This window comes from Ziziphus jujuba, chromosome 7 (genome assembly GCF_031755915.1).
Source record: "Ziziphus jujuba cultivar Dongzao chromosome 7, ASM3175591v1".
Lineage (NCBI taxonomy): Eukaryota > Viridiplantae > Streptophyta > Magnoliopsida > Rosales > Rhamnaceae > Ziziphus > Ziziphus jujuba.
In genome coordinates, this window is record NC_083385.1 from 13,244,637 (window position 1) to 13,258,090 (window position 13,454).

At 30.2% G+C, this 13,454-nt stretch overlaps 1 protein-coding gene and 1 pseudogene across 1 annotated transcript; both read right to left on the reverse strand.

Moving 5' to 3' along the window:
- Nucleotides 1–651: 651 nt before the first annotated feature.
- Nucleotides 652–2,426, reverse strand: LOC107424868 (cytochrome P450 81Q32-like; annotated as a pseudogene).
- A 7,239-nt stretch (nt 2,427–9,665) lies between these two features.
- On the reverse strand, nt 9,666–11,788 carry LOC107424876 (cytochrome P450 81Q32-like). Its single transcript, XM_048479742.2, has 2 exons — nt 10,796–11,788; nt 9,666–10,431 (listed from the first exon to the last, which is right to left on the reverse strand). The coding sequence occupies exons 1-2, from the start codon at nt 11,675–11,677 to the stop codon at nt 9,805–9,807; spliced, it is 1,509 nt and encodes a 502-aa protein (XP_048335699.1). The 5' UTR covers nt 11,678–11,788; the 3' UTR covers nt 9,666–9,804.
- Nucleotides 11,789–13,454: the final 1,666 nt, after the last annotated feature.

Consider the following 13,454-nt stretch of genomic DNA (forward strand, 5'->3'; position numbering starts at 1 on the left):
TCTAAGGATTTACTTTTACATGTTAAAATTCTATAGATATATCAATTAATAATATTTTAATACATATTATTTGATAAATAGATTTGATAAATACTTGGGTATTTGTAGCATTACTGTTTTTATTTGCGTTTTATTTCATATTAATCCAATTTTCAAATTGCATAATTAAAAGTTTACAAATTGACAAAATTAATTAAATATCTCGCTTAATTAATTAATTTATTTATTTATTTTCCTATTTTGTTTATAAATTACAAAAAAACTAGTGAATTTTCTTAATTTTTAAACTTTATATTTAACCAATTTGAAACTAGGTTAATTAATTTTTTTTTTCTCTGGATAGTGATCATCTTAAAATATATATATATATATATATATCCTCCGATGCATTTCTAACATCATTTACAGTTTTACACTACTTTGTTGGAGTGTATAATGGGCCAATCCACATGGGTTGGTAGCATGATAAACATAGTCCACCTCGCTTCACTCCCTTATTCATTAAAGGCAAATATATTAAAAGGGTATTTATCTTTTTATGAAATTAAATTAAAAGGGTCTTGCACTTAAAAATTTGCTTTAATCAGGCCAATATAATTTATTAGCTTGACAAAAAAATATTAATACTGATCAATAGTAAACTATTTTATATAATCTTAAACTTTATGTAGATACCCGTCATAGTCTAAATTACAAATATATATTTTTTTGGTGAATACATTATTACAAATATATATCGATTATTAGTATTATATATCGTAGCTAACCCAATCGATATACACGCTTCAAATTTCATCCACCGACAGAATATATTTCATGATCGCACGTGCCTTGCACATGGCCTCCAATGGCAAAGCTTTCGGCATGGTGAGCCCCTCACCTTCAGTCATGTCAACCAGTTTCTCACTAACCCTTTCCCATTCAAAGCACTGGATCAACGATCCCAAAGTTAAGCGCACTACACGTTGGGCGAGGCCCATTCCAGGACAAGCCCTTCTTCCTATTCCAAAGGGTATGAGCTTGCTGTGGACCTCAACGTCATCCTTTTCGAACCTTTCGGGCATGAAATTTTCTGGATCATCCCAGAGTGCAGGTTCTCTATGTATGGCTCATGCATTGACCAGTAAGATAGTGTCACGTGGCATGTCGTATCCTCCAATAGTACAGTCTTGGGACGAGTAATGAGCCAGGAGCAATGGTGCTGCTGGGTATAGTCGAAGGGTCTCGGAGATTATGTTTTGGAGGTAAGATAGTTTTGAAAGGTCCGATTCGTCCACCAATCGTTGCAGCCCAACATGTTGATCAAGTTCAAGTCTAGCTTTTTTTAGGATATGGGGATGGTTAAGCAAATTGGACATTGCCCATTCCAGTGTCACAGCCGCTGTGTCTGTTCCGGCCAATAGCATTGTCTGTAAGTTCATTAAAGGAGATAGTCAATTAGTCGAAGATTATAAAAACCAAATTAATAAAATGGGCATAATAATTAAAATATAATTTTTTACATAAAAGAGTATTGTCTTAAGTAATTAGTTAACCAGTATATATCCTTTGATAATTTGGTCGGTGTAGTATTCAGGCTGTGATTCATGCAAAGAGAGTAAATGATCAATCATGTTGTTTGTAGCACTCCCTTTGTTTCTGCGATGCTCTTCGATCAGACCTTGCAGCAATGAATCTGCTCTCTTAGATAGCTTTTGTAACCTCCTTTCATAACCATCAATTCCAATCCAATTCAAAATAGGCAAGAAATCTCCTGGATTTGTTGCCCCACCACACGTAAATACCTCCTCTATAACCTCTGTGAAATTATGCGCTTCTTCTTTATCCGTGACGTCGTCGCCGTAGTACCGCTTCCCCGAAACCATTCTCATTATGATGTTAAAGGTCAGCTCCGTTAGTGACGATTTCATTTCCACCTTCGCGAAATCTTGGAGTGAATTACACGAAAGCTTGCGCAACAAGCTAACGATCTCGTCCTTCCGAACGCTCAAGAACATGTTGAGGCGGCTCGACGAGAAGATCTCTGTGGAACCGATGCGGCGGAGGTTGCGCCAATGGTCACCGTATGGGGACGCTACAACAGTAGTGTAGTTGTAGCCAAGGTGTTTTCCCATGAGCAACGGAGGGCGGTCGGCGAGAACAATGTCGTTCTTGGTGAAGCACTCTACAACAGCAGAGGAAGACGATACTATAACGACGCGGCGAGAGCCGAACCAGAGAGAGAAAATGGGGCCGTATTTTTGAGAGAGACGCTGCAAAGTTCGATGGGCGGGAGGTTTTAAGAGATGGAGATGACCAATAATCGGAAGAGAAAATGGTCCAGGTGGGAGACTTTTGTAAGGTGATCTATATTGGAGGATGAAGAACTTGAAAGCAATGAGAAAGACGATAAGGGAAAGACAAGTGTAGAACAGAGAACCTTCCATGGCGTGTGGGTTGTTTTTCTTCTTTTTGTTTATCTATAAATTATAACTTGGTACTTCCCAAACATTCCTTATATATTCAACACGCCCTTGTGAGTTCAATTATTAACAGATTTCTTAATATGGTTGTTGATAGTGATAAAAGGTAGGGCAGCCAAATCTCAAACTTATAACTATCCTAATTAAAAAATAAATAATGGCCCCGTGGAAATTCACGATCCACGTTGACAAAACACTATGTGTCGGTTCCCACTTCGATTGTGATTTTTCATGGTTGAAAGATCGATAATACTAGTCTTTAGGATTGGACACAACGAGAACAAAATATTATAACAATAATAAACAATGATATATAGTGGTTGTGAAGATTGTTGTATTTGTTGTATTCTTTTATTTGCTTCTTTTAAATCCTTTTTATAAAGAAAGGTTGGCTGACTCCAAACAAATGTTCTCTTGGACATTGAACCAAAGTTATCTACTGTTGGCACCCTTATATCGTAGTATTGTCGTTTTAATGTTACTGCAATATCTCTCTGTTTTACTTGACATGTGGGTTGCGTACCAGCAAATTAAATTGTAGGAAGAGAATCCATAAAAAGCAACTTTTTAATCACGTATAGTACTACTATGCTTTCTATTGTTTATTATCTTTCTCCTAACGTCGTCGTTTAATAAAATATCGAATTTTTGGATAATTAAAAAAATCAAATATCCATGCTTTCCTGAAAGAAAAACAAACATGTCGATTAACTTTTGTTTTTGTGGGATTATTAAGAGCCTGCTTGCTAAATATTTATTTTATCCCACCACCCCAAAAGAACATTGCTCATAATAAGACGTGCTTTACACATGACCTCCAACGGAGCAGCTTCCTCGTTGCTCATTTTGTCCCACTCGTGGTTATATATTTTTAGCTGCAAGAAAGGCAATTATTAGGACACAAACAAAAAGATAAAAAAGACTTTATACTATATAATACTACGGGACTATAGTCTTGTTTACTTATGCATAAAAATTATTGCAAAGTCTTATGTATTTTTTTGATGGATTGCGAAGTCTATGATGAGTCATATAGTAAGTTACTTTCATACTTTGAAATTTGTTTGCAATATCAAAAGCATCTTAAAAGCATCTTTAATAGGTATGTTTATTTTGAAGATTTATTTATTACATCATAAAAATATTCAATAATTAAAAAAAAAAAACTCATAAATAGGTTTATTCAAAAGTTCTGTTAACTTAAGAGCATCTCCAAAAAAATTTAATTTGTTTCATGCCCTTTATTTTAAAATGTTAACTTTTAAATAATCCTAATAAATTTTTTATATTGATTTTTGATTTGACTTTTTTACATTTGAAAAACTGAATCTACTTTTTATTTCAATATTATGTTATTTTACTTTGATGCATTATGAATTCTTATACCATTATTATAATATTTAAAAGATAATTTAGATTAAAAAAAAAAAAAGAGCAAACATAAAGAGAGTAATAAGTGTTTATTGATAAAAAAAATAAAAAGAATAAATAAAGAGTTTGTTGGAGGATTTTTTAAAAATTTATTCTTTATTTTAAAATATGCTTTCTATTGTAAAAAATATATTCTATATTTTAAAGAATTCTTTAGAGATGGTGTAATGAAGGGAAAAAAAAAAAAAAAGAAATTTGACAAGATGAGTGTCTACTTGTGGAGGGGATTTTAGATAGAGGGAATATTATAATAAAATACTTATTAAGAAAAAGATATTCTATTAAAAACAATCTTTAAAAATTGTATTTTTAAATAAAAAAATAATTGGCAAATTATTAATTAATGATGATTTAAACAAAATTATTAAACATTAATTTTTAGATTCAGTATCTATCAAGTAAATATTTATATCAAATAAACTAAAAATACTAATATCCATACCATATATATTGCAATTCAAATAGCCATTAAAAATGCTCTAAAGTTTAAAAAAATCACGGAACAAGATTTACACCATGCAAGAAACGTATAATGATAAATATTCCTAAATTTTGTTGGTTGGAAGTCTTTAAATATGTAGTAGCCTAAGATTGAAGCTGCCAAATATAATACATGGGATTGAAAATTTCAAATTTTGTGACGTATTGTATTCATAGAGTTGATGAAAATAAGCTAGTATTTATTATGCTTTTATTTTTCAACGCCAAATCAATTTTTGAGACGTATCATCTTCTTTTTTTTTTTTTTTTTTTGTAAATATATATATATATATATTTTATTATTACAACATGGAGAGGAGGCACCCCCATATCTTTTTAATTGTTGTTTAACTGCTCTTGTAATTATCTCGTTTCAATATAAAGCACGTGCGAATTGACACTTAACTTTCTTTATCCTTAGAAGATTACATCAAGTAAGTATGTGGTGAATCCTAAATAAAAAATATGCAAAAATATTTAATCATTTTCAAGGTATCATATCAAGCTTTAAACACCACTCTCACATGTAGGAGTAGGAATCCATAAATCAAAGCAATGCTCATCCATGCATCAAAACAATGCTCAGCTCTCAACTAGCAGAAACTAGTAATAGTTATATTTTCAAAAAATAATAATAATAAAAAATATGCAAAGATCTTTAATTATTTTCAAACTATCAGATCAAGCTTCAAACACCACTCTCACATGTAGAAGTAGGAATCCATAAATCAAAACAATGCTTAGCTCTCGACTACCAGCAACTAATAATAGTTATATTTTCAAAAAATAATAATAATATAGCCATGTATTAGATCTTTAAAATCTGTCAAAAAAAAAAAAAAAAAAAAAAAACCTCAATAATCTGAACAAATCAAAAAGTGATGTTGCCTCAAAACTTGAAATTACACGGCTTTTACTTCCAGTGCTAGCAACTTATTAAAACTTATAGTAGGGAATCTACCATTATTTCTAAATGTTTTTTTTGTCATTTATTCAATCAAATTTCACAAATATCTCCAAGGCAGTCTAGTATAATAAGATCTTTGATTGCATATGGTACAAAGCAGTATCATCTTTCAATTTTGAGATCTTAATAACTTAATTACGATTTAGAAGTTTTTGAAAATTGCTATTTAGTATTGATAGATTTGGCTCAATGGCAAAAGTATTAATAATGCACTTTTTGATTTTAGGTTTGATTAAGTCTAGGTGGAAATCCCTTTATTAGAGAGGAATATATATATATATATAGATATATATTTGTCAAATTTTATTTACAAAACGATGTTACATAGAAAAATAATATTGGTTTGAATTCAATGCTTTGTACGTCAATAGTTTTCTCTAATTCAAAGCCTAAGCCTCGGCAATCTTTAATGAGTGATGGCGTTAGTTTCTTTTCGTGTTAAAGAATCTTAAGTAATTCAGTTTCTTTTCGTGTTATAGCATCTTAATTAATGCAGTTTGTTTTCGTGTTATAGCATCTTAATTAATGCTTCGTCTTTTTTTTTTTTTCCTGAAAGAAAAAAAAAAGTCATATTTCATTTTAGTCGTGTATTTTTGGTTTTAAGTAATTGAATAATATTTATAAAAAAAAAAAAGAAAAAAAAGAAAAAAAGAGAGAGAGCAACCAATAAGGTGCTAGTTATTGGTAACAAACTACAATCCTAAAAATTTTATTTGGTCAAAAGTCAAATGTTCAAGTTGGAGTACAACTTATTGCAATAACATATACCTATTAATTCTCTAATCATCAAACCCAAAAGAACATCCTAATAATAATTATCTTGTAACACCTTTTAACTTAAAATGTGTGTTTGATGGTACTTTTTATTACCAGTTGTTTTCGCAATACATTTCATTTGTAGTACCTTTTTTTGAAAAAAAAAAAAAAAAAGCTTTATAAGAAGTAGTAGAATGCTTGGTAACACAATAAAAAAAATTATCCTTTTATTTTTTTTAAAAAAAAATTCATGTTTCAGTTTAATCACATAATGCAACAAAAACTTTTTAATGCTTAAACTTTGAGAAAATCTTGGAATATGATTTACGTTATGCAAAAAACATTAATCAATATCATTAATTTTGTTGGTTGGAAATCTAAAATATGTAGTAGCCTTGGATTGAAGCTGCCGAATATAATACATTGTATTGAAAATTTCAAATTTTGTGACGTACCGTATGCATAGAGTTGATAAAAATAAGCTAGTATTTGTTATTATTATTATTATTTTTTCAACACCAAACCTATTTTTGGGACCCCACATATCATTTTTTGGGGAGGGTAACCCACATATCATTTTAATTGTTGTTTTATTGCTCCTGTAATCAGGCCGTTAAGGCCACCAAGGCCAATGCCTTAGGTCCTCAAATTATTAGGGCCCTTAATTTTATAATATATATATATATATATATATAAAACCAAGGTTCTCAATTAAAAGGTTTACAAAGATTATTAGAAAAATTTTAAAAGAAAAAAAATTGAAAGAAATAATATTTATGTGAGTTTTTTTAATATTTTGATTATTTTTTTAATAAGATTAATATTTATATGAGTTGATGAAATAGATTTATAGATGATAAATTGGTGGATTAATTTCAACAAGTCTTGAAAAAATAAAATTGCAATAAATACATTAATGGTTTCACCAACCTAATTTGTTGGCAAATAATTGTTAATTACTTTAATGCATTTTTCAGTTTTTCATTTAATAATTATGAATATATATTTTCATTAAAAAAAAAAAAAACAACTTGGTATCTCTTTCTTTTTTGATGTAACATGACAAATACTTCTAAAAAAAAGAAAAAACTTTCCTTATATTCAAAGGTTTTTTTTTTTTTTAATTTATATTCAAAATAAATTGAGAATTTAATGTATTGTATCATAATCTTTTTTATTTTTTCTCTCAACTTTTAAAATAGAATTATAATTTTATTTTATATATTTTATAATATATTTAGTGTATAATTATTATTTTTATAAATATTTTAGTGTTAAATACTAAAACAACATTGAATATAAAAATAGACTTCATATATATATATATATATATATATATATATATAATAATAATTAAAAAGAAAAAAAGAAGAAGAAGAAGCAAATTCCTACGAGGCCTATCTTCCGTTTTATGGCCAAGGGCCCCATGTACGCTTGAGGCCTGTAATTAATGTTTCGTTTCAATATAAATCACTTTTTTGTTTTTGTTTTTTGCTTATGCGCATCAACGGTTTACTTCTTTATCCTTAGAACATTACTTCGAATAAGTATGTGGTGAATCCTAAATAAAAAATGTGCAAAGATATTTAATCATTTTCAAGGTTTCAGATGGAGCTTTAGACACTATGAGAACACTGCTCTTACATGTAGGACTAGAATTCTATAAATTAAAACAATACTCAGCTCTCAACTACCAGAAATTAATAATAGTAATATTTCAAAAAATAATAATTTTAGACTCGTATTAGATCTTTAAAGTCTCTCACTGGTTATTGCCAAAAAAGACTCAATCTTCCGAACAAATAAAAAATTGGTATTGCCTCAAAACTTTAAATTTTGTGGCTTTACTTGACAACGCTTGCGTAATGCGTACTGGAATTTATGGTAGGGAATCCACTACTGTTCCTGAATGTGTTTTTGTCATTTATTAAATCAAATCTTGCAAATGTCTCTAAAGCAATCCATCCCTCTATAATAAGACCATTGATTACGTATGGTGTAAACCAATACTATCTTTAAATCTTGGATTTTTAATAACCTAATTAGAATTTAGAAATTTTTAACAACTGCCATTTAATATTCAAAATTTATTTAGTATAGCTGATAAAATAAAATTTTTATTCGTAAAGCCTTATACAATAATTTTTTTAAATAATTAATAAATATTTAATTGTAAATAAAAAAAAACTATACTAAATACTTATTAAGTTTCTATATAAAATAAAAAATAAATTTTTTTAAAATAGTTTAATAAAAATATTTTATTTTTGTTAATACGTGGTTATTAATTCTTAGGAAGCAGTTTCATTTTTAGACAAAAAAAAAAACTTTTGGACCAAAAAAAAAAAATTTTAATAAAAAAGGACTCCGTCCAAACGAACTCTCAAAGATTTAGCCCGGTAGAAAAATTATTAATAACGCACTTCCTGATTTTAGGTTCAATCAGCACTAGGTGGAAATCCTCTTTATTAGATATAACTTTATTTTATTATCAAATTTTGTTTACAAAATGATATTACATGTAAAAATTATTATGGCTTAGAATTCGATGCTTCGTGTCACAGTAGTTTTCTCTAATTCAAGAATAAGCTTCGGCATTCTTTAATAAACGATGGCATTAGTTTCTTTTCGTGTTATAGCATCTTAATTAATGCTTTATCTTTTTTTTTTCCCCCCTTTTTGAAAGAAAAAAAAAATTCATGTTTCATTTTAGCCACGTAGTTTTTTTTTTTTTAAATTAAATAGTGTTTATCCAAAAGAAAAAAGTAATTAAATATGGCACCTTTTAACTTAAAATATGTTTAGTAGTACTTTTTTATTACTAGTTGTTTATCATAATACTTTTTATTTGCAGTAATTTTCTTGAAAATAAAAATATGCTTTATAAGAATTAGTAAAATGGTCAATTAAGATTGATTTAATTTGTCAGCTATTAATACTTACAATTGAAATATTGTATATTTGAGAAATCAAGATAAAATATGAAAATTAATGTTAAAAAAAAAATGTAGTAGAGTGCTTGATTATACACAATAAGAAAATGTTCATCTTTTTTTTTTTTTTTTTCAAAAGAAAAAAATCTTGTTTCATTTTAATCACATGTTTTTTTGTTAAGTAATTAAATAGTTTTCATCAAAGGAAAGAAAACAAGAAAAGAAAAAAGCTGTAACTAAATAGTGACACCTTTTAACTTACAATATGTTTGGCAGTACTTTTGTGGTACTACTTTTTTTTTATTTTTTTTATTTTTGGTTCAAAAAAATTTTATTTACAGTACCTTTTCAAAAAATAATGTTTTATAAGAAATATCAGAGTGTTTGGTTACACACCATATAAAAAATAAAATTAAAAATTAAAAAGGTTATTTTTTATATGTTCATAATTAATTAAACCATGTTATTTTCTTTTTTATTTGTGAAGAATAAAATTTCTTTATTGAAAACTGATCGTTTTATTTTATTTTATGTTATTATTTATTTTGTAAAGATGTTTGCCGATTAGGGGAAAATTTGTTTTACTGTATATTGGCCCAACCGCATATTTTATTTGGAACGTTAAATTAAAGAGTGTTGACCCAAACAAGTTGCTCAAATACATTACAAATTTTTAGATAAAAAAAGAGAATATTAATATAAAATTATTAATTGATCAATACTAAACTATCTTATATATCCTCTAACCAAGCTAATCAAATCCTTTAACGTGTATCTAAAATTTGATAGATGAATGTGAGAAAATATTGTCCATGATCTCACGTGCTTTACACATGGCCTCCAATGGCAGAGCTTTCGGCATGGTGAGCCCCTTACTTTCAGTCATGTCAACTTGTTTTTCGCTGACCCTTTCCCATTCAAAGCACTGAATCAACGACGCCAAAGTCAAGCCCACTACACGTTGGGCTAGGCCCATTCCAGGGCATGCCCTCCTTCCAATTCCAAATGGCATGAGCTTGTAGACCTCAACATCACCCTTCTCGAACCTTTCGGGCTTGAAACTTTCTGGATTATCCCAGAGCTCAGGGTCTCTATGTATGGCCCATGCATTGACTAGTAAGATAGTGTCACGCGGGATGTCGTATCCCCCAATTGTACAGTGTTGGGATGAGCAATGAGGCACCAGCAATGGAGCTGCTGGATACAATCGAAGAGTCTCGGAGATAATGTTTTGGAGATAAGGTAGTTTTGAAAGATCTGATTCGTCCACCAATTTCTGTTGCCCAATTTGAGCATCCAATTCGGCTCTAGCCTTTTCTAAGATATGGGGATGGTTAAGCAGATTGGACATTGCCCATTCTAATGTCACTGCCGATGTGTCCGTACCAGCCAGTAGCATTATCTGTCGAGTTTGAATATGCAGTAAGTTTTCAATTTGGAATTGAGCCGTCCATTTGACTTTGAACAGGCAATACCAGTAATAAACAATTAACTGCTTTACTAGGGATATATATGTGATCTTGATTGTTTATAACGTGACAATTAATTCCTATTTGAATTAATACATCTTCTATATTAACAGGAATATACTATATGAATAAGATAGGCATTTCTAATAAGGTCGAATGTTATTTCTATTTTGACATCCCATAAAACTTTCTTAGTTACGAATCGGGATCAAGATCAGGATTATGTAAAACCCAAAATAAAAAGAAATTCAAAAACATTAGAAAACTAATTAAAAAAAGGGAAATAATAGAACTAACCAGTACAAATCCTTTGATAATTTGGTCGGTGTAGTATTCAGGTTGTGATTGTTGCAAAGAGAGCAGATGATCAATGATGGTGTTTCTACTTCCTTCGTTTCTCCGATGCTCCTCAATTAGACCTTGTAGTAAACGATCTGTCCTTTTAGCAAGCTTTTCAATCTTCCTTTCATAACCATTAATTCCGATCCATTTGAAAATAGGTAAGAAATCTCCTGGATTTGTCGCCCCACCACTCGCAAATACCTCCTCTATTACCTCCCTGAAATTCTGTGCTTCTTCCTTATCAGTGACATCGTCCCCATAGTACCGCTTCCCCGCTACCATTCTCATTATGATGTTGAAGGTCAGGTCCGTTAGCAAAGATTTCATTTCCACCTTGGCGAAATCTCGGAGTGAATTTCGCGAAAGCTTGCACAACAAGCTCATGATCTCGTCCTTTCGGATGCCCAAGAACATGTTGAGCCGGGTCGACGAGAAGATCTCCAAAGAACCAATACGGCGGAGGTTGCGCCAGTGATCACCGTACGGAGACACTACAACAGTTGTGTAGTTGTAGCTCACGTGCTTTCCCATGAGCAACCGAGGTCGGTTGGCGAGAACGATGTCGTTTTTGGTGAAGCATTCTTCGACGGCCGAAGGAGACGATACCACAACGACGCGGCGAGATCCGAACCAGAGAGTGAAAATTGGGCCGTAGTTTTGGGAGAGACGGTGGAAAGTTCGGTGGACTGGGGGTTTTAAGAGATGGAGATGACCTATAATTGGAAGAGAAATTGGTCCAGGTGGGAGGTTTTTGTAAAGTGACCTATATTGGAGGATGAAGAAAGCAATGAGAAAGATGATAAGGGAAAGAAATGTGTAGAACAGAGCATCTTCCATGGCGTGTGGGCTTTTTTTTTTCTTTTTTTTTTTTTAATCTATGAATTATAACATGGTACTTCCCAAGCATTCTTTGTTCAACACGACCTTGTGAGTTCAATTTATTAACAGATTTGTTCATATGGTTGTTGATGGTGATAAAAGGTAGCCTGTCAAATCTCTAACCGATATTATATTATCGTTTATTGCACCGCGCGAAACATCTATTTCCAAAATTAATAGTACAAAATATTAGATATTTTATTCCTTGTATGATATAATATATAATATGCGTGCGGTTATCAATATTTGGCCATTAAAAGTATGACAAAAATCGATGGAGATAATATAAAGTTTGATTCTGGTCTTTAGAAAAAATAAAAAATTAACAAATTATCTTACCTAAAAAAATATTTGATTATTCTTTTTTATTATATTTTATATCGAACACTAAGGGATCAAATTAAATTTTTTGAAATAAATAAGGATTTTGCTATTAGATTATTTCCATAAAAACATGAATGATAAGCTGTTAATATTTGATTAATATAGAAATTATAATTGCCCTTGTCCCGCACTGTGGAAATTCACGATCCACATTGACAAAACACTCTTGTCTTTTTTGGTGATTGAACACCTTGTCGGTTTCCACTTCGATAGTGATTTTTCATTGCTTAAAGATCGATAATATTAGTATTTAGGATTGGACACAATAATAGTGGTTGAGGAGATTACTGTATTCTTTTATTTTAAAATCCTTTTTATAAAGAAAGGTTGGCCGACTCCTCAACCACATGTACTCTTTGATATTTAAGTTGGGACCCTTTTATATTGTCGCTTTGATGTTATTGCTATATCTCTCTACTATACTTGACATTTAGGTTGCGTGTGAAATTAAATTGTAGGAAGAGAATCCATAAAAGCAACTTTTTGATCACATATAGTGGAAAGAAGAACCGTAACGCCTCTCAATTTTCCACTAGAACAAGTATTCTATGTACTGTTTATCTTTCTCCTATCGTCGTTTTCTCTTAGAAGAAAAAAAAAAAAAAGTATTTGAAATTGGTTTACCAAAAAAAAGAAATAATAATAAAATATCGAATTTTTTGATAATTAAAAAATAAAATATCCATGTCTTCCTAAAAAATGAAAACAAACATGTTGATAACTTTTGTCTTTTGTGGAATTATTAAGAGCTTGCTTGCCAAACATTTATTTTATCCGAACACCCCAAGAGAACATTGCTCATAATAAGACGTGCTTTACACACGTCCTCCAACGGAGCAGCTTCCTCGTTGCTCATTTTCTCTCACTCAGTGGTTATATATTTTGAACCACAAGAAAGACAACTATTAGTTTCTGATCAATAAGTTCTGTGACTAAAAATTTTTTAGCCATACTATGCATGTTGGGGTTAAAAGTTTTTAGCTACATTCTTAGCAATAATAAATTTTTTTAATTAAAATTTATTGCGTTGGCTAAAAATTATTCAGTTACCTAAAGCGCGCTTGAGAACGATAATGTTACTTGCGTTTTACATCTAGATAGTATTACCAGATTTGGACTCAAATAAAAAAAGGTTTATACCATATAATAGTATGAGAATATTGCCCTGTTTTCTTGTGCATAAGGATTATTGCAAAGTCTAGGTATATATATATTTTTTCTATGAATTGCAAAGTCTATGATGAGTCACAAAGCAAGTTATTTTCATACTTTCAAATTTGTTTGCAATATTAAAAGCATCTGGATCCCTCTCAATTAATATAAAAGCATCTTTAATGGGTTTATTCATTGT

Bases quoted from the DNA above. Each gene is read 5' to 3' on its own strand.
- LOC107424876 (XM_048479742.2), bottom strand. From the start codon at position 11,677: ATGGAAGATGCTCTGTTCTACACATTTCTTTCCCTTATCATCTTTCTC. The intron at 10,432-10,795 runs GTTAGTTCTATT...CAAACTCGACAG, and splicing joins TTATCAAAGGATTTGTACTG to ATAATGCTACTGGCTGGTAC.